Source organism: Hyaena hyaena, unplaced genomic scaffold (assembly GCF_003009895.1).
Source record: "Hyaena hyaena isolate Hyena2069 unplaced genomic scaffold, ASM300989v1 scaffold_221, whole genome shotgun sequence".
In the NCBI taxonomy this organism is placed as follows: domain Eukaryota; kingdom Metazoa; phylum Chordata; class Mammalia; order Carnivora; family Hyaenidae; genus Hyaena; species Hyaena hyaena.
This window is the reverse complement of record NW_024080853.1, coordinates 376,411-402,382: the sequence shown is the minus strand read 5'-3', so window position 1 is coordinate 402,382 and position 25,972 is coordinate 376,411. Positions and strand designations below refer to the sequence as shown.

At 38.4% G+C, this 25,972-nt stretch overlaps 1 protein-coding gene across 2 annotated transcripts in view; it reads right to left on the bottom strand.

Moving 5' to 3' along the window:
* Positions 1-64: 64 nt before the first annotated feature.
* Positions 65-25,972, bottom strand: part of SENP1 (SUMO specific peptidase 1) — a 50,882-nt gene continuing 24,974 nt past the window's right edge. For both annotated transcript variants that reach the window (XM_039243118.1, XM_039243119.1), the window contains 10 exons: positions 25,204-25,258; positions 21,081-21,119; positions 19,879-19,963; positions 19,486-19,641; positions 18,044-18,175; positions 5,179-5,382; positions 4,275-4,354; positions 3,262-3,346; positions 2,652-2,747; positions 65-1,716 (listed from right to left, as the gene is read on the bottom strand). In XM_039243118.1, the coding sequence (XP_039099049.1) occupies positions 1,654-1,716; positions 2,652-2,747; positions 3,262-3,346; positions 4,275-4,354; positions 5,179-5,382; positions 18,044-18,175; positions 19,486-19,641; positions 19,879-19,963; positions 21,081-21,119; positions 25,204-25,258 (995 nt within the window). In that variant the 3' untranslated portion in view covers positions 65-1,653. The remainder of the gene's footprint in view (positions 1,717-2,651; positions 2,748-3,261; positions 3,347-4,274; positions 4,355-5,178; positions 5,383-18,043; positions 18,176-19,485; positions 19,642-19,878; positions 19,964-21,080; positions 21,120-25,203; positions 25,259-25,972) is intronic.

Below are 25,972 nucleotides of genomic sequence, written 5' to 3'. Positions count from 1 at the left end.
AGGAGAGGAGAGGAGAGAAAAGAGAAAAAAGAAAAAAAAAAAAGAAAAGAAAAGAGAAAAGAAAAGTAAAGAAGGAAAGAAAAGGTGGTCTTCCCCAAAAAGGCAGGCAGTTAATGAAAAAGGTAGGACATCTAGTTGCTGGAGTGGAAACAGTAACATTCAGTTAACAATGGAATATTTAAAAAAAATAGTTTTCTTTTCAAATTGTAACCTGTGGTAAAACATAGAAAAATGTACTAAACAAGCTTGGTATAAAACAGAGTAAAATTTTCAAATAAGCCCAGAGAGAAAGCACAATGTTGGAAGGGACGGGGTAACAAGGGAAAAAGAGAAAATATTTCATACAAAACTACCTATTACAATACAGAAAAAAGTATAAAACGTTCCTATTTTGGAACTGAAGTACAAAATGACACTGGCATTGGATCATTTCACTATCTAGCCTGAGGAGCGCTCGGAGGGTGGGAGAGATGCTAGAAGGAAGAAAAGGAATAGCGGTGTTTTAGTCTCAAGTTGATCAGTCCAAATTCCACCCGTTTTCCAGTTGAAAATCTTGCCTCCCTCTGTAACCTCTACCCCTAAGTCAAAGTTCATTCAGGCCTCAAAATATTGTTAGGAAGTCCACAAACACCCTACACACTGGCTGGGATCTGTGCGTGCTAGAGCTAAATTTGGAAAATGAAGTAAATCTACAGGCTAAAGTGGTGAACACATTCAGCCTTTGAAAAAAACATGTATCCCTGTGAAATATATATATATATATATTAAATTCTCTGTGGTTAGAAACATATTTAAACTAACTAGCCACAGACCAAACTAGACCTGCATTCATCCAATGCTGGAATTTTATGCTAAAGACTGAGGTCCTTCTTCTTGGTCAGAAGTAGGCGGCAGTAGAAGTGGTGCCTTTGTTGCTCCACTAAACCGCTCCCTGGGTGGGTCTTCCCCATATCATGTGTTGTGAGCACATGCAAACCCCTGCTTTAAGGAAAGGACTGCCCGGACTTTGGGGCCCACCCAGGGCTCATGTGCTGTGCCTCAGGATGGGAGAAAGCTACAGATGATAAAATAGCCTTGTACAGAAGCAGACGGATTTCACAAAGAGGCATATAAATAGGGAAAATCCTGGAGGAGGGACTTATGCATGTGACCCAAAGTCCAGTTTATAGTCACTTTCCTGACAACACATCTTGAAAATCCTGTGTGTATGCATGTGTGCGTGTATATGCTGGTGGTTTTCATCCCTACCTTTTTGCCCATGCCCTTTCCTACCTCTTAGTAAGGCCTAACAAGAGTTTATATGAAACCAAGAATCTGTCCAAGCTTCTCTCAGCCCCCAAATTAGGGACTGAGGGAGGCTGGAGCCCTTTGAAAACAAGATGGCAGAACTGAAGAAGTGAAAAGCAGTCTCTCTTTTCAGCTTAGGGATGTCCCTCACCCCTTTCACAGCACCAAAGTTTCTTTGCAAAAATAGTATCTGAGATACAAAAGGAAAGGCAGATGTGCTTGTGAATGCATCTCGCCAGGGCCTGGTCCAGGATCAAGGGCTTTACAAGAACAGAGGGTTGGGAGCAGCTGTCTCCAAGGTCTCTGGCTATAGACAACAAAGAGCTGGTCCCCCGCAAGGTCAATGTCGGCTAACTGAGACAGTCTTCATAAGAGCTTTCGGTGGAGAATCTCCCAGACCATCCGCTTCCGGAAATATGGCATGTGTTGCTGTAGGGACACAGAGATACACTTAATTTTTTTCATTGTTTTTACCCAGACCCAATACTCCTTTCTTTCCTTCTCAAGGTTTACAACTAAAAGACCTTCAGTTGCATTTTTGGTCTTTCAAATGGCTCAATTCTTGATTACATTTAATTTTTTTCCATTGTTTTCTACTGCTATCTCTACTGCTATTTTCCATTATTGCAGCCTTACAAATTTTACTGGGCATTGCCAGAAGTCCCCAGGTGATACCCAAACTTCTCTAAGAATTGTGAGAATGAGGTCTATCAAGTCCTCTATGTTGAACTTTGAAGAGGATAGGAGTCTAAGGCCTGAAAATCAAAAACTCACTTTTTAAGGGAAGAGTTATAGGAACTGTTAAGAGTCAGTTCCACTCAAGGGCTATGGTGGAAGAGTCTGGTAAAACCATTAATTTAAAGTGGAGGACATAGAGTAAACCCTAATCTCCAGTCTCAATCCACTTTGGTCTCTGAAGGACCACATGGATAGAAATAAGCAATCACAAACTAAGAGAAGAATAATTAGCTGCATCAGGTGAGGGCAGGGGAGGAGGGCAGCATGAAAAATACACTAGGAGTTCAAGGTGTAGCCTGTTCTAAAACCTGACTGCTAACCAAATGAGAAAAGAAAGAAAACTTGCTCTAGTCACAGTTCTCGGTTTTCTATAGGATTTGAGGTAGGTGGTGGGGGAGAGAAGAATCTGCTAATGACCAGGATTCCTTGACTACAATATGTGATATAAGGTAACCTAGGATGTGGCCTATCACTATCCTTCTTTTTCTATGGTACAGGCAGTAACCACCAGTGTTATGAGCCATAGTCAGATCCCCCTAAGTAGAGCAAGTGGATGAAAATACATCTATCGAGCAGCCTGGAGACAGGGTGGTCACAGGGCTCCTTTCTGAAGGCTCAGAGCTCACCTGTGTGAAGTTGATTGGTCTGTCTTTGGTAATGCAGTCAGCATATTTGCAGGCAAACATGCCACAGTCACTTCCATTCATCTGCTGTGGAATTTCCTGAAAGGTCAAAAATTAAAAGGTGACATTGTTCCAAGCTTCTTTCCTTCTTATTAGATTATAAATAAGAACCAAAGAATATAAATATTACAGGTTTCCCTGAATTTTGAAGAGATGACCCTAAGTCCACCACCCAGAACAACAGAGGCTCATAGAAAAAAATACAGTATCTCAGTCAGGTCTCCATATTAATATTAATCTTCATATTAATAACACAGGAGACTACCTTAGACTTCTATGACACCCAAGGATGTAAAAGGATGTAAAGACTAGTTCCTCCCACAAGGGCCAAACAATCAGCAAACATTTCCCACAAGAGTGAAAAGCTCAGCAAACTAGCTGGGCATTTAGAAAACCTAGTTCTGCATAAGAAACACATTACCAGTTTTCCCACAGACAGAGCTTACCCAATCAAGCTGAAGTCAGGCTAGACACTAAGATAAAAGGTCCCTGGGAATCAAGCAGTAAAACCCTTTCCTTCCAAGGATTTCTACTTCATCAAGGTGAAATGTACCTGGCTTTTCTTGCTGAAGAGCTGCCAGCCATTGGTGTCAAACTCTTTCCTTTTCTTGTCAATGCTTTCTTGCTTTAGGTATTGGCTAAAGGCATTGAGAGAGAATGAGATGAGCTGTGTAGAACAATGATGACAGCTGCCACCCTAAGAATGGGGCTAACAATCCTTAAAAAGAGTTTTTGTCTGTACTTCTGAGGAAAAGAGTATATAATGCTGGGCCGGGAAGCTTTGGACTCATACGCTTCCCCTGCAACTCCCATAATTCATGCCCATCCTGGCAACCCAAGAGAAACATGACCTCTGCCTCTGACACCCAGGTTTCCTCTACCTATTGTTCCTCCTGAGGAATGGGTTTTGATTCTTTTCCTTGGTTTATACGGTCCTTTAGAACTCAATCTCATGGAAGAAGGCTTGTCTAGCAATATTAAGGCATTTTTTCACTATTTTTAATTTTGACTCTCCAGTGTGAAAATTCAATCCAAATCACAAGTTGATGAGTGCATACCTCATACACAGCACTCTTCTTAAGTGTAAACTGTTCAACATTCTGGAACCTACCTCCTCCTGGCCACCAGAGTGGTACAGTGAGGAATAGGCATTTTGGAAAGAGAAACAGATAAAGGATATAAAGAGATTTGCATTCTGGTTCCCAGTTAAGCTACTAACTAGGAGGACCTGAGCATATCAAAGTCACCTCTGTGGGTCTTGGTTTCTTCATCTGAAAAATTAGGAGGGTGTATTAGATGATTTCTAAGTAGTTTCTATATCTATATGTATATATTGACTCATTTGTTATTTTTAGTGCGCTGGGACAACAGCTGTCCCATATATTTGGGGTACTATTATATTCCTATTAAACTTTACTTAACTCAGACATAAAATATCCATTCTTAATATGAAGATTTCCTTTATTAATCACTCCATTGAAAGTATCAAAGCACTGAGTTCAAAAGCTGGAAAAACACAACATATGCCCCAACACCAAACTCTTTTGTCCTCAACTCCCTACTTACAGGAGGATCCTGCAGGCTTCATTGTTTATCCCACCCATAGAGTCATAATAGGTAATATTCTTCTTTCGAAAGTCCACAACCTGGGAATAAAAAAATCTGTGTGTTTATAAAATGAAGAAAAGTAGTTTCTCAGCTTTTCCCTTCCCTGGAATTTGGAACCTTTTGCCAGATTTCTTTTGAAATCACAACAAGCTTAACTGATATTTTGCATTATATCATGCTTAAGCTGCGAGGAAAGAAGAAGGGGATTATTTACATAGAACTATGGTGGCCTCACTAATGGCCCTGAAATCTTTTTCTAGTATGTAGGTTCTTCATCTACAACGGAGACAACAGTGAAGACACACATGCTCTTCAGAGACTGTAAAATGAATGAGATCATTTCCACATAGTTTGAGAAAGATAGCAAAAGATTTGGGTTTTTTTTCTTTATGTGGAGAATTTCTCTTTGGCTTTATGCTTTTAAAATGTAAATCAAAACAGATTGTGAAATAACTTTATTTTTATTAATATATTAAGCTAATGTATTCATGTTCTCAGGGTCATAAAAAGTATTAAATTACCAAGCATGCAAATCATAATTAGGCAGAAAACAATAGTCACAAAATCTAGGTGGACAGCATCATAAAAAGTCACTTATTCTCCCCATGCCTTGCCTTGAGGTTGTTTAGACTTACAACTCCCTTTTAAATATTTCCAGAAAAGGAAATTCCACAGCTTTCTTCAAAGTCTAAGTATCTCCCACTCTTGACAGGAAGTTCATTGATTTATCCAATTTTCAGCCAACTAAATACTATTCTTTCTCACAATTATCCAGTGAAAATGTAAAATTACTACTCACTACTCTGTATATTCTATAATTCTGTAGATTTCTTTTAAATTTGATTAAAGGAGAGGTACTCACAGCAAGACACCAGTGCACTCCCAGGTGAATGGGCACCAAAAGAATATCAACAGAAAACACATCCACTTTCTTTGTCCAACGTTTCACTGCCTGATAACCAGCCGTTTTTAACTTAGTGAAAAAGAAGGTATTAAATGCATGCACACTTGGTAATCCCTTCTCTTTACTTCGCTCCATCAACATATTCATGTAGAAATTGATGATCTGTGGGAAGACATTTATGTATTAATATAGATATTCAGTACTTTCAAAACAGTTGTATTGTATGAAGGAGAGGCAGTTACTGTATTGCACAGCATACATTATTGTTCCCTAATCAATTAAGACTTCAACACCCAACAGCCTCATGCTCCTATATCAAATTCTGGAGGCTTGAGGTGCTTGTAAACAGTGAAAACAGAAAAAGGGAACGAACACACACACACACACACACACACACACACACACTTGGGGTTGAGGATCCATATGGGTGCATGCTGGTCAGATCTGTAGAAGACTGGGGATTAGGTCAAAAAACAAGAATGAGGAAGAAGGGGTGCTAGAAGGCGAGACTTAAGAGAAAATGAAAGGAAGGACCTAAGCAGTTTGATAAGACACATTAGTAGTTACTTTAATCTACAGTGACTGAGTGAGCAACTTAAATAAATCCTGAGCTCACAGTCTTGTACAGTAAAGCTAAGACCAACAAGTTCAATCCTTACATGTGGTTCACCTGATTCTGCACAGACAGAAAACTGTTTCATAGCTGAAGACTGCCTTTTCAGCCTAATAAGCCATCTTACTGCTTTGGTGTCAAGTAGAACTGAGTGACAGGATAAACCATCAACCGTACTGGGTAAAACACCTCTAAACTGACAGTAGCTCATCAGCACTGTACCTTTACAGAGGCAGACATGGATGTTGCATAAAAACCTATATTACAGGAGACCTGAAACTCCAGTTACAAACATGAAGAGTAAAGTTCTCCTCCAGAGTCTATACAGTTAGCTTTCTCAATTTGTTGATTTTATTTATGCCTCCAATATCAAGTTAGAGTGAAATAAATTTAAATGCTTATTATGGAAGATACATGATTCTTTCTGTTAATGAAACAATGTATTCTCTAATACTGACTGTGTCCACTATGGTTCCTGTAGGTCAAAAACTCCTTGGTACTAAAGCCTGAAAGTTACTGTGCCGGAAGTTGCTGCATACTTACTTTACGTGGCCAGCTAAGGCCAGGCCAGTGTCTGTCAACTGCAAGGAATGAATGGGCTAACTGATCCACAGCTTGGAAATATGACTAAGAAAACAGGCACATTCTTCAGAATGCTTTTTGGGGAATGGGAAAACGCCCCTGTCCTTTGACAAATATTTACACACTAGAATGCCAGAGCAGTGAGCTACTGCCCAACAGTAGGCAACTACATACTGGGTAGGCAGCAGGGAACACTGCCAGGAACATACCAAAACATGGTCTAGACTAGAGAAAGGGCCTATAGAAGAGGATGCCTAGGTAGTTGCAGGGAAACCACATTCGCCTTGAAGCAGAGCTCTGAGGGTGGGGGTGGGAGGGAAGACCAGGGCTGAAGAAAGACACTGTTCTGCTTGCATCTCTGAAGACTAAGCAACAGAGCCAGCAGGTCCAGAGGACTTGGATTGTGGCTAATCCTCTGTCTAGTGTCATGCCCAATAGATAATAGGAGCTCAGTTCTTTTAAATAATGATAATGAATCAAAACATAATTAGGATCACAAATCTCTCAAACTGAAGCTTTCAATCTAATTCTGCCCCCAAGGATAATGGTGCTAAAGATGATTCTAGGCCCATGAAAGGCAGCCAGGAATGAAGGAAGACCTGCCCAACAGGCACAGATTTCTAGGCTATAAACTACATTCCCTAGTGAGAGAAAATCTGCAAGAAAGGATTGATTCCTCTGGTATTCTACTCATCCCATAGCCTTAGCCATGTTACAAGGCTAAACTCTTTAATCCAAGGGGTAAAATGAATAGGCTGATGATCTACCATTCACTGTAAGCCAAACCTTCCATGGTGCAGACAAGTCATATACTCTAATAGGCAATAAGGACTCGAGCAGGGAGTGGAAAGAACCAGGCAGAGATAAGGAGGACCAAGCACATGAAAGCCATGGAGATGAATCTCCCTCAGGTGTCCATTAGAGGAACATCACCTTTGGCATCATTACCCTGAAGTAAAAAAGGATGACATAAATGAGTTACCATGCTACCCATGATTTTCCTAGGAGGAAGGAGTTCTAGAAACCAATGAAATTAGACTTACACGGTCTGGACTGTTAGGTTTTTTATGTTTTTATTATAAGAGTGTGGACTATAAAGCTGAAGACCAACCCAGCTTAAGAAGAACAGAGACCTAATGATCAGGTCTAATTAGATCTCTAGTCTAATTCCTTTGAGAATCCCTCTCCCATCACTTCAGTTCTGCCCCCAACCAAGTTCTGTCCACTGCCAGGAAAATGGCCTCCTCCAAAATCAGCTGGTTAATTAGCTCTAAGGAGTGATCTGGGCTCTTTTTCATCTCCCCTGTACCCCAGTAGGAGGGAGTCTGGTGGCCTCAATGTTCCTTCCCATTGGCTGAGGATGTATCATCTGACATCGGAGGCAGAAGAGAGATCCAAGTTTCCTCAGTTTTTCAGCTATTACTCCATTCAAAAGAGGAAAATTGCCATAGTTCAACCAAGACACAATCATACCAAAAAAAAAAACAAAAACAAGCTAGGAGTTAGAGAACAAAAAGAATCCTACGTGTCATCTCGCAGAGGAGGGCTGAAGATGAAGGAAGAAGAAATGAGAGAAGGGATCACAGTGTTTACGATGAAAGAGAAGCAGTGATAGAGCATTTGCTTGTGTTTTGTGAAGACCAGGGTCTCTCCCTTCCTATAGTGAAAACTTTTTTGTACACAAGACTCTCTTAGCTCCAGAAGATCTTGAATTCCCATTGAAATAAGGGGCTAGAAGTAGTAATCAGCCCTGTGCTACTGTTTGTCTTGCCAATATACCAATATGTGGGGACAACTGCCAGTGTGGGTCCACTTTTCACTCTTTTTGGGGCCCACAATTAGCTGTATGCCTACTGCAGCTCCAGTGACTAAGGGGCTGCCCCTCCTTCTGCTTTCACAGTCTTGGCCATGAGCGCCTGCTTGTCTATGCAGTGCTTTTTGCGGGGTGGGACTGTTGTTTATAGTATCTTGTTCCTTTGTGATTTTATTTGAAGAGCTGCCAGGCTGAAGCTGGAATAGTTTTTTAAAAGAAAAGCCTACAGTGTTTTCAAACTAAGGACTCAATCCTTTTTCTGTATGTTACCACAATGACATAAATGACCATTGCTATTTGTATCTTCCTTCTTGGCCAGTAAACCGGCCAAACTATTGTTTTCTCATCCATTTATAAGTAAAACATCTCAATAACAATAATATCTTAATTTTTAACCTTTCCCAATTTTACACACTAAACCTTTCTAACTGGCTTAGAAAATGTTCTGAAAGTCCTGGGCTTAACAGTGCTCCTAAGAGGAGACCAGGCAAGTTTCGGAGGGTGGGGGAAAGATGGGGGAGCCATTTTCCCTGTTTTACTTCTCTACATTTTCACCTTGACCTCCCTGTTCTAATGGCTAAATTAAATCTATCTCTTTCAACCACAAACCACAAAGACTAGCCAAGCAGCAGCACTTATGAGTCAGGTCATTCACTCCTAAGATCTAACCTGATTAATACAGAAGGTAGACTTCACGTAAGCTCTGTGTACTGCATCTCTCACTGTGAACATGCACCCAGGATTTTTCTCACTTGCAAATTCAAGTCATAAATTATTAGAATTTCTGCTAAAGTTTTAGACGAAGGCAGACAACACCTATCTTTATGGAGTGTGATAACTACAATTACTATTCTCCCTATGACCCTGCATAAATCCCTGGTTTATCAAAAGGACTACTTCTATTAAGAAAGACTTTTAAGAGATAACTATAATGATGTGGAATCTACTGGTGAGTCATGTTGGAACACTAAAATTTCCAATCTGATCACTCTTTTCTTCATGTAAGAGTACACACTGTATGGTAGACACATCATATTCACTTCACTAATTTATCTCATTTTGTCTAGTTTCTTTCCCCTTCTTATGGAATCAGTTGTTATTCCCTAAGGAAAACCTATCCCCTGTGCTAGGCTTGTCTAGTTGGGCTTAATGTTTTACATTAAACGTTTTGCTCTTTACTGAGCATCACTTAAATTTAACGGCTTCTTGGAAACAACCAGGAAGCTATGATCACTACTAATTCTCCATTTCCACTTTTGTTGTGAAAGTCAGAATGCTAGGCAGAGTCATGTGCTCTGATTTTAGATACTGATTCTGCAATTAAAGGTCAGATGATCTTAGTATATCCCTTATTAAGTCTTACTTCTTACTTCCCTACTATCAATCACATAAGACTATCTTCTCTACACATGAGGCTATCGTGAGGCAGAATAGCTGAAAAACATTTCTTTCCTTTCAGAGATTAGACTTACAAAATAGGTTATTATCTGCCTGGCTAGCTAGCTTTGTCATCAGTGTCGTCAGTCTGCTCCACAGATTCCACCTTAATACTCCTGTACTCCCTCACTCCCCATAAATGCTAAGAGTCTTTTCCTTATGGTGTTTCCCTAGCTGGGAAGAAGTCAGAAATACAGAATACCAAGAGTCTGATGCTTTTGCACTTTGGAAATAACTGACAATAACTAATAAGGTTTGCAAATAAAAATTTTAAAAAGACATGTCTGCTTGCTATTTTCCCAATTCATCCATGAAAATTATTAGTAAGCGATGATAGGAAAAACAGGGTCCTGGAGGGAAAATAAAGAGACAAGAAATGCAGCAGCATCCTGTCTCTCCACATGGGATAGGACATATTTAGTCCTGTATAGAGGAGGAAGTATTTCCAGCTCACAAGCATTTGGGTACCTATTCTGGTTTGTTTTTTTTTTAAGTTTATTTATTTGTTTTGAGAGAGACAGACACAACATGAGCAGGGGAGGGGCAGAGAGAGAGGGAGAGAGAATTCCAAGCAGGCTTTGTGCTACCAGCACAGAGCCCAGTGTGGGCCTTGAACCCACAAAGCTGCAAGATCATAACCTGAGCTGAAGCCAAGAGTCAGATGCTCAACCGACCCAGGTGCCCCTACTCTGGCTTTTTATATCCTTAATGATTTTCTACATCTTCTATTGATTGTTGAGATGCTTAACTCTCCAATGGTAATTATAGATTTATGTATTTCTCCTTTCAGTTCTAACAGTTTTGCTTCATATATTTTGAAGCTCTGTTACTAGGTGTGTACATATCTAGGTTAAGTACTCTTGAAGAACTCACTCCTTTCTAAAGGTCTGTCACTGGTAATAGTCCTTGCTCTGAAATATATTTGATATGATATTAATAAAGTTATACTTCATCTTTCTCTTGACTAGTACTTGCATCCTTTTACTTTTAACCTATCTGCATCTTCACGTTTAAAATGCGTTTCTTGGGGCACCTGGTTGGCTCAGTGGGAAGAGCACACAACTCTTGATCTTAGGGTCAGGAGTTGAGCCCTATGTTAGGTGTAGAGATTACTAAAAAAAAAATAAGTAAATAAAAAAGCAAAAACAGGATATCTGAAATAAATAATAAGACAAAATGGTTTTTTTTCTTGTAACAGTTCTGCTTTTTTTTAGAGACAGCACTCTTGCATGCGAGCAGGGGAGAGGGACAAATGGAGAGACAATCTTAAGGATGCTCCACTCTCAGAGCAAAGCTTGATGTGGGGCTCAATCCCACAACCCTGGGATCATGACCTGCACCAAAATTGAGAGTCTGACACTCTCAGATGCCACCCAGGCATCCCATGTACAACATTTTGAAGGGGAGGTAAAAATCTCTCTTTAATAATATTTTAATATTTACTACACACCAAATGACACATTTTGCATACATCATGTTAAGTAAAATATATTATTAAAATTAATTTTACCTGTTTCTTTTTACTTTTTTCAATGTGACTATTGGAAAATTTAAGGGGCGCCTGGGTGGCTAAGTTGGTTAAGCATCCAACTTCAGCTCAGGTCATGATCTCATGATTTATGAGACAGAGCTCCATGTCGGGCTCTGTGCTGACAGCTCAGAGCCTGGATCCTGCTTCGAATTCTGTGTGTGTCTCTCTCTCTACCCTCCTCTGCTCATGCTCTCTCTCTCTCTCTCTCAAAAATACACATTAAAAAAATTTTTAAATTACATCTGTGGCTCACATTATATTTTTATTGGCCGTGCTGGGTTAGATCATTTACATTTAATGTGATTATTGATATTGCTGCATCTGTTCTTTGTATCTTTTTTCTTCTTTTCCTGTCTTCCATTGGATTATTTTTATTCCATTTTAACTTCATTATTTGCTTATTAACTATACCTCTTTTTTATTTTTGCTTTTAGTGGTTGCTCTAGGATTTTTAATATAGGTCATTAACTTATGACAATCTATCCTCACATAACACTATACCACTTCACATACTGTGTAAAATTCTTGTATCAGTATGTACTTTCACTTCCCCCCCTTTGTACTATGACTGTCATATTTTATATTTTAAATCCTATAATACACTGTCTTATTTCTGCTTTAACTAGTCAACTGTCTTACAGAGATACAAAAATGAGGACATTTTCGCTGCTCTTCATTCCTCTGTATAGATTCAAATTTCCACCTCATAGTTTCCCTCTGCCTGAAGAGTATCCTTTAATATTTCTTATAATACAGGTCTGCTAATGATGCATTCTCTCAGAATTTGTCTGAAAAAAGTACATCCTTGTTTTTGAAAGATATATTTGCTGGGTATAGAATGTAAGTTGACAAGTTTTCTTTTCCCTTCAGTATCTTTTTCTTAAGATTCTTTTAAGTTTATTTTTTGAGGCAGGGGTGCAGACAGAAAAGGAGAGAGAGAATCTCAAGCAGCATCTGTACTGTCAGTGCAGAGCCTAATGTGGGGCTCAAAGCCACAAACCATGAGGTCATGACCCGAGCCGAAATCGAGAGTCGAACGCTTAACTGACTGAGCCACCCAGGAACCCCTTTCCTTCAGAATCTTAAAAATGTAACTTCACTGTCTTCTGGCCTACACATATTTCTGTCAGAAACATATTATATATTCCTCTAGTACATAATGTACTATTTTTCTTTGGCTGCTTTTATTACCTTTTTTTTTTTTTTTTACCACTGGTTTTCAGTAACTTTATTATACTTTCTGGTGTGGTGTCTCTTCTACTTGGGGTATGCTGAACTTCTTGCTCTGTCAGTGTTTAAGTTTCCAAACTTGGAAAATCTATCATTATATCTTCAAACATTTTTTCTGATACCCACTTACACCCCATCTTTCCTTCTGAGACTCTAGTTACATGCTCAAACTGCTTGATATTGCTCCACAGCTGATTGATACTCATCTTTCTTCAGCCTTTTGTTTCATTTGGATTGTTCCTGTTGCCATTATCTTTTAATTCACTACTTTTTTCTTCTGTAGTGTCTAATCTATTAATTCTACCTCATATATTTTCTATTTCAGATACTTTATTTTTTAATCCCTGTAAGTTAAATTTGGGTCTCCTTCTACATATTCCCTTTGTCTCACCATGTTAATTTTCCTCTAAATTCCTGAACATATGGAATGTATTTATAAGGCCCCTTTTAATATCCTGCCAACATAAGCTAGTTCTATCATTTTTGTCATTTTTGGGTATTTCTAGTAGCTCTTTTCCTTTGTTATAAGTTGCATTTTCCTTCTATCTTATATGCCTGTTAATATCTGATTGGATGCTGGACACTGTGATTTCATGTTATTGGGTTCTGTTGTTACTAGAGTATGTTCGTATTCCTTTAAATATTGTTTGGGCTTTTGTTCTGTGATACAGGTAAATCATTCAAACCATTTTCAAGCTTTTAAGACTTATATTTAACTTTACTACCATAAATCCAGAGTACCCTCTATTCTAGGGCCAGTCTGGCCTCACTCCTGAGGTCTCTAGTAAATGCCTCATGACCTTTCCACTCCAACTGGTTGGAATATGAACTATTCTAATCACCTATCTTAGTTCTGAGGTTTGTTCTGATTCCTTCTTTCTGGTGGTTCTTTCCCCAGACTCTGGTATATTCTTTCTATGTACATACAGATCAGTGCTCAGCCAAGGATTTGAGGGGGGGGCCTCTGCACATCTCTGGGACTTTCTCTTTGTGCAACAACCCTCCCTTCAGTATTTTACGTTATAGGCCTTAGCCACTTTCACCTCCCTGAAATCTGAATTATGTCTCCTCCACTTGGCAAGACTGTCAGATACTGCCAGGTTCTTCCAGCTATCTACTCTCAAGCATACCACCCTAGTGAGGTGGGGAAATCATCAGCTCATCCCTTTCATTTTCCTTCTCTCAGGGATCTTGTTATCCACCATCTGAAAATTGTTGTTTCATGTTTTGTTTAGTTTTCTAGCTAAACTGAAAGTGTAAACCTCATCCATTTTATTTTATCATGACCAGAAACAGAAATTAGATCCATTTACTTGTATGCCTAAATAATTTCCATGTATTTCTAAATTTATCTGATGCCTTATAAAACAATTCTTAAGCCCTCTAAGAAGTAGAATCATCAGGCCATAAAGCACAAACATCATGCCACTGAATCACATTTAGTTATCTAAATCAATTGCCAGGAATCAACAAATAATTTCGAGTGATGACATCCATTTAAAAATATTTCCTTTCTGGGGTACCTGGGTGGCTCATTCGGTTAGGTGTCTGACTTTGGCTCAGGTCACGATCTCATGGTTCTTGACTTAGGACCCTACATTGGGCTTTGTGCTCACAGTGTGGAGCCTTGAGCCTGCTTTGGATTTGATGTCTCCCTCTCTCTCCGCCCCTCCCTCTTTGTGCTCTGTCTCTCTCTCTCAAAAATAAAGATATCATAGGTTTTCACTCATATGTGGAACTTGAGAAACCTAACAAAAGACCATGGGGGAAGGGAAGGGAAAAAATAGTTACAGAGAGGGAGGGAGGCAAACCATAAGAGACTCTTAAATACAGAGAACAAACTGAAGGTTGACTGGGGGGGGCCAGAGGAGAGGGGAAAATGGGTGATGGGCACTGAGGAGGGCATTTTTGGGATGAGCACTGGGTGTTGTATGTAAGTGATGAATCATGGGAATCTACCCCCAAAACCAAGAGCATCCTGTATACACTGTATGTTAGCCAACTGGACAATAAATTATATTAAAAGTAAATAAATATTAAAACAATTTTTAAAAATATTTCCTGTTTCTTGATTGTGATTTTCAATCTACTTTTGCAACTAATTCCTTGTCTCCTTGACCCTGACCTCCTTCCTTTAGATATTTCTATTCATAATAAAAAAAAAAAAAAAGAAAAAAAGGGGCGCCTGGTTGGCTTAGTCGGTTGAGCGTCCGACTTTCGCTTAGGTCATGATCTCGTAGTTCGTGGGTTCCAGCCCCGCGTCGGGCTCTGTACAGACTGCCAGCTCAGAGCCTGGAGCCTGTTTCAGAGTCTGTGTCTCCCTCTCTCTCTGACCCTCCCCTGCTCATGCTGTCTCTCTCTCTCCTAGAAATAAATTAAAAAAAAAAAATAGATATTTCTATTCATAACTAATTGCCAGACCCAGTATGGAAATCTCCATCTATAAATGTCCCTGGTGTTATCAGCCTTCCAGCTTCTTTTTGTATTCTTTATAAAGGCAGCCAGTTCCCACATACCATTTTCGAGAAGTTTCATTTTCTTATAGTGAGTCAAAATGTCAATCCTGTCAATCATTAGTCCTCTGAAGCTATACAAAATTTATTTATTTATTTTAAGAAGGAGTTTCTGTCTTTTTTTTTTTTTACAAATAGTTTATTGTCAAGTTGGTTTCCATATAACACCCAGTGCTCAACCCCCACAAGTGCCTTCCTCCATGTCCATCTCCTATACAGAATTTAATATTCATCTATACATAAATCCATTCATGAAAACATGTTTGGAAGCTGTTATTTTATAAACAGGTAATGTAGCCAACTCTTCTTTTAGTAAAGAGATCAAAGAAAGGGTAGCCTAATGGCTTTCTGTACATATTCCAAATATAGGACTTCTGGATTTTATTTTCCTTATAAACTAAATCTGATCCCTTTTACTTCTAGGATCTTATATTCCTTGTCTATAAAATGGTAAGAATATTACCTCAGTTACCTTATTTTGGAGAAATATTTAAAGCAGCCTATAAAAGTGACAGGAAATACAGAAAGAAGAAACATGATTATAATGAAAATATCTACTTGAGGGAAGAACAGGATTGAAGAGAGGACAGGGGTACCAGGGTGGCTCAGTCAGTTAAGTATCCGACTTTGGCTCAGGTCATGATCTCGTGGTCCATGAGTTTGAGCCCCGCATCAGACTCTGTGCTGACAGCTCAGAGCCTGGAGCCTGTTTCAGTTTCTGTATCTCCCTCTCTCTCTGCCCCTCCCCCACTCATGCTCTGTCTCTCAAAAATAAATAAATGTTAAAAAAAAAAAAAAAAGAAGAAGAGAGGACAAATTACTTGCAAAAGCAAACTGAGAATTCACAACTGAGAAGCAGGATTACTTATTTTTAAATGAACATGAATAGTTAAGGATATCTACTAATTCCTCATCAGGATGTTAGCTTCTCAAGAGCAGTAACTTTGAAAGCCTGAAAAATACAGTACTTTGAAAATGGTGCTTTTCAAAATAGTTATCTTCATCACAAACATGTGAACTGGTAACTGCTTTCAAGGTTAACATTCTAGTAGGCACTCTCTACACAAGTTATGGGCAGGTGTAGTAGAGATAAAGTAGGCAAGGAATCTTTCCTTCTCTTCGACTCTTCTAAATAATATAATTTCCATTAACTTTGCATGCTAAAAACCCAACCTTTGATGGGCCAAGGGAATGGAAAATATGTCCTGATGAATGTCGCCTCTGTAAGGGATCTCACTGAGGTAACTGCCACAGCAAACAGCAAGGACTCAGCTCATATCCTACTCATTGCTGCCCTCTAGGAGGTTTTGCATAGTTTACAACAAATGAGCTACAAGCCCAATAGAATAACAGCCCTTCCCATTTAGCAGTAGTAGGCAAAAAAAAAAAAAAAAGGCAAGGAACCAGATTAATGTCTTCAAATCAAAAACATTTAATTGGTAGATACTTTTGACTGTCCTTGATTTCCATTTTGCCCTTGAACTCTTTCCTGTTATTTGATCCAATGTTCTAATATCACTATTCTGAGCAAGGGTAGTTTTCCCTAAAGCAAGACAATATCAAACCATATCTTCCTTAACATTTTTGGTCAAAGGTATTATTAAGGGAGTGATGAACTTTTTAAATTTATATTTTAGAAACTGACCTTTGGCAAAAAGAATGGGGCTAGTCCAGCTGGCCCTAAAGAAAATCGACACGCTGGGCATGGCATATGGCTCTCAAATTCAATACATCTAACCCTAAGACAGGATCCAATTTAAGATTTTGAGGCAGTACAGTATAATAGATAAGACTCAATGCTTGAGACTAAATCCTGGCTCTGCTACTTACTAGCCATATAACTTTAGAAGTTTCTTAATCTTTCCATGCTTTGTTTCTTCATCTACAAAATAGAGATGGTTAAACTACAGTATATATACCTCTCCAAGGTTTGTGGTGACTATTATATGAATAAAACACATAAAACACTTACAATAGTGCCTAGCAGGAGATAAATGCTCAAGAGATGTTAGCCAATATTTTTATTTGGAAGATCATAAGCATACAAGACTCGACTTTAGGTATCTAGAAAATCTAGTGTATACTATACTGAGTTTCTAAAAATCTCCCACAGCTGTAAAGTTTTGAGGACAGCAAAAATATCAGGCAGGGATGCTTCTTCTGGGCCTAAGAAAGGAAGAAACTACTCAAGGAAAAAACCCAACCCAGTTCTCTTCTTTTGCTGTGAAAATATCCCTCTGAAATAAAATAGGCTCCTACAAGTTTAAGAGTAGGGATCAGATTGGTTTAAAGACTGTAGTATAATTAATCTACTTAAAATTAGCAAAAGTGGAGAGCCACAGCTTTCTTTCAATGCAGTACATCAAATAATTAAGAATACAGCTTTTTCAATGTCAGTTTAAAAAATATCATGGGGGTGTCTAGGTGGCTCAGTCAGTTAAGCATCCATCTTTGGCTCAGGTCATGATCTCATGGTTTGTGGGTTTGAGTCTGGCATCGGGCTTTCTTCTGTCAGCACAGAGTCGGCTTCAGATCCTCTGTGGCCCGCCTCTGTCTGTCCCTCCACTGCTTGCGCACTCTCTCTCTCTCTCTCTTAAAAATAAACATTTCCAAAAAATATATATCATGTACAAATGTTGGCTACTTTAGAAAGCTTAGCTCTCAGAACCTAAGTGATCTAGAACAAGTAGAGATAAAAAAGGAAGTAGAACTGGAATCCCTGATGGAAATTCCAAAGTACTCCTTCATGCTGCAACATAGTCAGTTATTAAATATTTGCTCAATAGATGAAATGCCGGGTAGGTGTCTTAAAAAGAGTGAGAATGGATGTCCTCTCCCTCAGTGTCTAAACTGTCCATACATAAAAAAGTAAATCAGCAGTTCTCAGACTTGAAGGTACATAAAAAATAAACTGAGGTATTTGTCTAATATGTGTTATCTCCACCACACTGTCTCATACTTATTCAGGAGAATGGAGAAACCCAAGAGAGCTGATTCTCTACAGGTCATCTGAGGACCACACCTCAACAAACAGTGAAGTAACACCTTGATTTAGTTTCCACTTAATGCTTACTATCTGAATATAAAAACAGGTGCAAGATTACCTCATCATTGAGCCAGTTCAGATGGTTCAGAGTTTGAATATCTTTGCGTGTAATGGTCAAGCGGAATGCTTCACTCAGAACTTCATCTTGGTTCCCGTTACGAAATACATTTTTTATTTCCTTCTCCATTTCCTAGGGAACCAAGGAGTACCAGAGATGAAGTATACATGGCTATCGACACACTAGACTTCTCACCAAACCCCATATGATCCCCAGACTGTATCAGTAATCAACTGTTTACTTCTAACATTTTGGTTTCTATTCCTTCCAGTAATCTCCTGGGTTACCTCCTTTCATTCCATCCTGTTCTCCCTCCTTATTTGCAGCACAACATTTCAGACCTTTCTTCCTTTTATTCGTAAAATCTGAAATAATCTTCTGCTGTCAAATTTTCTAAGTCCACAAGAAGACTTAATTATACTTCATATCTTTGGCCCACACAATTTCTTTACAAATAGACTCTTTCCCAAAAGGGAGCAGAGGATAAAGGTAGTGTCTTTTAGACACTGTCCTAGAAAAATTTGGGTTTTTTAAAATGTAAATTATGGAATCCAGCACAACTATAATGAATATGTTATACTTACAATCTATATAAGTTTTTCAAACAGAAGAATGGGTTAAGAAACAAATTATCTTAAAATGTACAAAGACTTTGGGGTGCCTGAGTGGCTCAGTCAGTTAAGCATCCAATCTAGCCTCAGTCATGATCTCATGGTTTTTTGAGTTTGAGCCCTGCATTGGCTCTCTGCTGTCAGCAAAAAACCCACTTCAGCTCCTTTGTCCCCATCTCTCTCTGACCCTCCCAAGCTTGTGCATGTATGCACTCACTCTCAAAAATAAACATGATAAAAAAATCTAGTCTTTAATATATTTTACTGATTTTTTATTACTTAAAAAAATTGTAAGCTTCAATTTACTGATGTCAAACTACTGTACATGTACACTGAAAATAAAAACGTACATAAAAGACAAATTAAATGTTTTTTCACTGAAGTCATGAAAAACCACTCACAATTCTTTCCTCGATTTTCAATAATTCTTAAAAATAAAGCCAAGAGGGGTGTCTGGGTGGCTCAGTTGGTTAAGTGTCGGACTTCAGCTCAGGTCATGATCTCCCAGTCTGTAAGTTTGAGCCCTGCATCGGGCTCTGTGCTAACAGCTCAGAGCCTGGAGTCTGCTTCTCATTCTGTGTCTCCCTCTCTTTCTGACCTTCCCCTGCATGCCCTCTGTCTCTCTCTCTCTCAAAAATAATAAACATTAAAAAATTTCTTTAAATAAAAATAAAGCCAAGATTGGTAATACAAATGAAAGCAGGAGTATGCATGCAAATACACTGCATACTTTAAATGCCAGGTGTTCTATTATTTCTCTATTCAAAATTCATTCAAAGTATTTTTTCTAAACATACTTGCTAGCACAAGAATCCATAATATGTAATTTACCTCTGTGATTTCAGGAAATTCATCTTCACTATCAGTTAATTTATGACCTTTCTTTTCTGTTTCTTGAGTAATTGTGACAGGGATCTCCTTTTCAAGAGGTACACGAAGATGCAGTTCTACTGAATCATGTATTGAATGTTCCTGTTCCTGCAGTCTCTGCAAAACAGAACTTAGGAATAAGTGGGACAAAGAAAACTACTATTTGTCTACATACACTGAGTAGAGCCACTGGAGAGACCAAGCACACAGACTAATCATACAATGTTAGTGCTATGCTGTGCCATCATAACATCTTGCAATTCCAACTTCGATCCCAAATCCAGGTAATCTTCCAAATTAGTTGCAACTTGGATGTGCTATTTATTTACAACCTTATCCCCAAATTTTTTTTACCTGGTTTTGAAGCTGCAATGCCAATGCTTTCTGCTCTTCAATCTGGCGCAATCTCTCCCGTGCTCGAGAGTCATAAACACTAGATCTAGGAAATGAAAAGGAACGTGACACAATGCAGACCACTGTCTTAGCATCATGCATACTGTTGATGAACAATGAGCATTAAATATAAAACCCTCATACAGAATGTCTAAAGTGCCTACGCTAACCTTATCATTTATTTAGGCAGAGTGAAACCACAATGGTATTATTCAAATTATCATACTATTTTTAGTGAAATGATGAAAATGATTAGTTTGTTGCTAAATGTGAACAGGTGACTTTTGTGGATATTTGTAAATGTGTATTGCTTTTTTTTTTAAACATTAAAATTCTGAGATTAACACAATCTCTAAGATTATGGAGAAACTGAAGCTTCATTCTAGAAATCCAAAAGTGAGACTGAATTCCAAAGGAGCAAATAAAAAAGATACTACTGAGGTTTTTTTGTTTTTTTTTTTTTAAATATTTTTTATTTATTTCTAGGAGAGAGAGAGAGAGAGAGACAGCGTGAGCAGGGTAGGGTCAGAGAGAGAGGGAGTCACAGACTGAAACAGGCTCCAGGCTCTGAGCTGGCAGTCAGCACAGAGCCCGATGCGGGGCTCGAACCCATGAACCGCGAGATCATGACCTAAGCGAAAGTCGGACGCTCAACCGACTAAGCCACCCAGGCGCCCCAGATACTACTGAGGTTTTAATTCAAATACTGTATTTACGATACAAAAGAAAAAGACAGGAGTTTATTTTTTTTTTCTTTAAAAACAATGAACCAGACCAGGTATTTGAATAGCTTAGAGTTATTGAAATTGGAAACTAAAAACTTTTATTAGTGATTTTGCAAACTCCAGAAATGTGAATTATTCAATAATTTTAGTTCTACCAATGTAAAAATAAGGGCATTTATTTTCCTTTTTATGTAATACCTAATTTTGAAATACTTTTCCAATTCAATTTAGCTTCAGCAATTGTTATATATTTAATAAAACTGAGCATAGAAATGCCCCAACCCCAATAGAATTTTAAGAACCCAACAACTTAAAAGTTGTTTTATAAACAGATATAAATAGGGAAATTTTACTGACTAAAAATAGGTAGGGTGACTGGCTAATTGACTTCTTCTGAAACAACTGAGGAAGAAAATGATACCAAAAACAGTAACTTACAATTCCTTGATCCACAGCTCTGCCTGGAAAAACGCAGGACTATGGTGGGGAAAAAATAGAACAAATGAACAGGAGGCTCATAAGAAAATTCAAATACTTTCACCAAGAAAACCGATCATTTAAATAATTTAAAAGAATGCTTTATACATACATATGCAATAAATAGAAAGTCATAAATTACATAAAATAATTGGAACTGGGAACTAAAGGAATACAACTATGAGTCATTTACATACATACTAGTTAAAAAAGATGGCCCAAAGTTCAGCAGAGAAACTGTAGCATAGCTCCTTACTTGCAAGAGACCAACACAACATGCAAGAGTACATCACTTGTCAAGATAATGCATTAAGCTATAACATTACTCTTCCCAAATGGTTCAGATCGACAGATTTATTAATGATTTAGTCAAACCTTAACGGTTCCTGGACTCCTTTCTTGTCAGTCTACTTGAATCAAAATATATCCAACCAAATCATACTGGATACTGAAAATCCCCACCCACAGAATACTCTGTTTCAAATAGTTAGTGAGTCAATGAACCACAGTGGAGAATTAGCAATACTTCAGAGGAGAGGCCAATTCTATTCCATGCGGCTCTTGCTGACAACCCAAATGAATAATGCTTAACATCGTCACAGACATGTTCCCTTTTCCAAAGCCTCGCTCTTCTTGCACGTCCTTATCTCCTTGCCAATCCCTAACTGTGATCTCTCACAGAAACAAAGAGAAGAGTGAACGCTTTTCCAAAGAAAACTTTCAGATACATGTAGAAGTACACAGAGCATCAAATTGGGAGTTAAGAGACTGGATCTCCTGGAGTGGTCCCTGATTCACTGTGTGACTTTGAACAAGTCACTTCATTTCCAGGGGTCTTGGTTTCAGATCTGTAAAATATGGAGGTTACAGTCCCTTTCAGTTCTTAAATTGCTACAGTCTGTCCTGGTGAAGGCAAGAACAAGGACTCCCTTGCTCCCTCGCCTACCTTTTGAGAATTAGCATTCCCAATCATCCTTAGGCTAGGGTTTGGCAATGAACATGCTGTTCTACTGCCTCTCCCTGAGGCTAAAAGGGGAAAACTTAGGAGAAGCAGCCTATCCCTCAGCACAGTGAATACTGACGTAACAACCAAGATAGAAAGCAAAAGAGATCAGTGGTAGCACTGTGAGGGGCTTAAGTGTGTGATACTAAAAACAAATGAACATGAAAACACATTTACTGCACAACATACAAGACGTGACAGGAACTGCCCATAATTTCATAGTAGTGGATCATGCTATAGAAATTTGTCTGCCTCCTTTATTAGAACATAAACTTAAAGAGGATAGGAATTTTTGTCTATTCTATTTACTACTGTATCCTCTGCACCAAGAATTGTGCCTGGCACACAGCAGGTACTCAGTGCTTATTGAATAAACGAATAAAAGTATTTCTCTTCAGTGGACCCAGGCTTTGCTGGCTAAGGAAAGTAAAATGCAGGGGGAAAAAAACAAAATCTTCTTGCTTTTCAAAGAGATTATACATTATTTCTTATATGACTGAAGCATATAGAAACAATAACTACAACTACTTATGAGCACCTACTTAGTACTCTGTGTGAGATTCAGCTCTAGATGTTTTATATTAGTTAAGCCTCATAATTCTCATATTAGTTAAACCTCAATACAGAATAAGGAATTATTACTCATACTGTATAGAAAAGGAAATGGGAGGTTCAGAAGGATCATCTGTCTTGGGGGAGTCAGGATTAGAAACTGTGTCTGTCCAATTCCAAAGACTGTGATTTCTACTATTGTAACGTGCCTTTTAATAAACCAGACTCAAACCAACATGAAAATGAGTTCTTGGGCTATGCAAGAGAGCATTCCAGGATCTCTAGGAAATTCATTTGTTTAAAAAAGATTTATTTACTAAATACCCATCAAGTGCCAGGCATTTTGATCCACACTAGATGATAAATGCAAAAGTATTAGTAATAAATACGATATAGGGATAAAAGTACCAGAGAAAAAGACTAATGCTATCTGGAGAAGTCAGAGTAATGTCTTGAGAAAAGAATAACACCTGAGTCAGATTTTGAAAAGTAAAGCAAGAGATTAACAAGTGGAGAGGGAGAGAAAGGAAATTCCAGGGGTTAGGATCAGCATGTACAATGGCACAAAAATAGGAGACAGTATGGTATATTCGAGGAAAGAAGGGCAGATCTCCACTGCTAGAATGGACAGGCAGTGGTGGGAGATTAGCAATAAAGAGCCAATCGGCCAAGCCTTGGGAGAGTGGGCTCCAACCACAATAAACAGCATTATTCAATCAGCCTTACTCAACAGATCATTTCTCCCCCTCCATCTCATTCTTCAGGTATCACTAACAGAAATCCTCCATAAAAGAAAGGCACACTGAGTAAGGAACCATTAAAGAATTAAAAGCATTCTTTACGTGAGGTCAACTTTTTCCCAATAAAGAATACCTACTTTTGTGTACTACACATGAAACACTTCTATTTTTTTTATTTTAGAGAGAGAGAGAGAGCATGTGAGCAGGGAAGGGGGCAGAGGGAGTGGGAGAGAGGGAGAGAGGAGGAGGGGGGAGAGAGAGGGGGGGAGAGAGAGAGAGAGAGAGAGAGAAAGAGAAAGAGAGAGAGAATCTCAAGCAGGCTCCACACTCAGTGCGGAGCTAAATGCAGGGCTCAATACCATGACCCTGGGATCATGATCCAAGCTGAAATCAAGACCTGGACACTCAACTGAGGCACCCTGAAACACTTTTACTATAAGTATTTTTCTGTATGTTAACCTTCACAGCAATTCAATAAACAGTAATGTATTATCACTGGTGTTTTTATTGATAAGGAAGCTAAGATTCAGAAGAGTAACTTGTCTAAAGTTATGTGATACCTGGACAAGATCAGAACCCAAGTCTTAACAACAACAACAACAAAAACCCATAAAGAATAAGGAATCCAAATTGTAAAGTCTCCTTGGGAAATATAACAGAATTTTTTAAAAATATCTAAAATTTAGGACATATGGGAGAGTTGCAAAGAAGTACAGAAACTGAGATGAGAAAGAAATCTCATCACTCCTAATTTTCTCAATGGAAAAAGGGTACCATTATCATTCCAGCAATTCAACTGCTAAAGCCAAGAAACAGGAATGGCAAAGAAATTGCAATCTAAGTAGTAACCTACTGAATTACACAGCAAGAAGTTCCATATAGAAGTATCATGTAGAAAATCACATTTGAATTGAGACTTAAAATCTAAGAAAAAGACCCCTGCTTCTTTAGATATACAAGTTGAGGTAGGGTTAATTATGAGGCAGAGGGAACTCAGTAACAAAGCACATATCACACACTACATGTTCGGCATGTAATTAACACATGAAAGACATCCATCTTCCCGTATGACTCCTTCTCTCACCTCTATCATGTCTCTTCTCAAATGTCACTTCTCAGCCTTGCCATGACCACCCAAATAAACAGTGCCTCCCTAACCCCAGTCTATATATTGCCCTGCTTTAGTTTTCTTCACAGCATTTATCACTATCAGACATATATGAATATTTATGTGTTCATAATCAGACCCCTATCTCTTTCCTTACACCCCTTACAACTAGAATGTAAGCCCTTTGAGAGCAGGAATTTCATTTTGGTCACTGCTGTTATCCCCAATGTCTGTATTAGGACACAGTACACAGTAGGCTATCAGTTAATACTTGTTAAAGGAAAGAATGTGTGATAGGAAGTAAGGCATGCAGAGGAAATACTTTGTATACTAAGGAGTCTGGGCTTGATTTATGTCTGATAGCTAGTCCTGAGGGAGTTTGATGAATGATCAGATACACATTTTAGAAAGACCACTCTGGTTGTAGAATGGAAGATGGAAAAGAACAGTCAAAGAATGGATCAGAGAATATGGCAGAAGATGGAATGAAACTTGTACAACAAGGAGGCTGGAAGAAGAAGACCAATTAGAAAGTCACTGAAATCATTCAAATAACACAGGTGAGAAATCTGAATTGAGGCAATTTTACTTTTATTTTATGCAATGCTTAGTGAAGAAATTGTGATTAAAGAGAGGGAAAAGAAAACAATATGTCAAGAATGTCTTTTTTCCATAGTTTACCTGGGAGTTGGAGTCTGGGAATCTTTCACTTTGAGTAAAATCACGGAGTCTGATCCTAAAAAAACAACAACAAAAAAACAGAACAGTATATTATTATTAAAAAAATTCTACCCAGTCATACACTCTAGGTGTCTATAGTTTAAGTTCCCATACTTCAATATATTCTATTTTCATAAAATAAAGAAGCACAAGGACAAAGGGAAGATGAAAGAGAAAAAGAGGCAGGTCCATCTTCACTGAGTCAGAAATAGGGCTTATGAAGAGCCTGCCTCACAGTCGCTCTAAAAATACAAGTATATGTGCCCCTCATCATTTATTCCTGGGCTGTGCTTGATTCCTATGCTGCTTTTTTCTGTTTCTGGGGAATAAGAATAAGCCAAGATTTCTCAAAAGTCTTTAAGGTGAAAGAGGGGATGGGGAGGCAGAAAGACAGACAAATAGCTATAGAAGTAGCAGGGTCTAAAAAGCACAAATTCTAGCATTTATTTTCTGTGTTATTGATAAAGGCAGGAATCATGTCCTTCTAATCTAAATGACTGGAACCACATTTAAAATATTTATTAAATCATACAAGGAAAGTAATGAAACATTCAGTGTACTATAGCATACATATTTGTTTCAGTTTAGTTGTAGCTAAGTATTTGTCATACAATGTATGTTTCTGAGGTTATAGGCTTGTTTTAAATGGTAGTTCCCAGTAAATCATCTCATAAAGTTTTATAAAGGTTTCCTTGAATATGTGTAGCCATATAGTGATGCCACTCTTTTC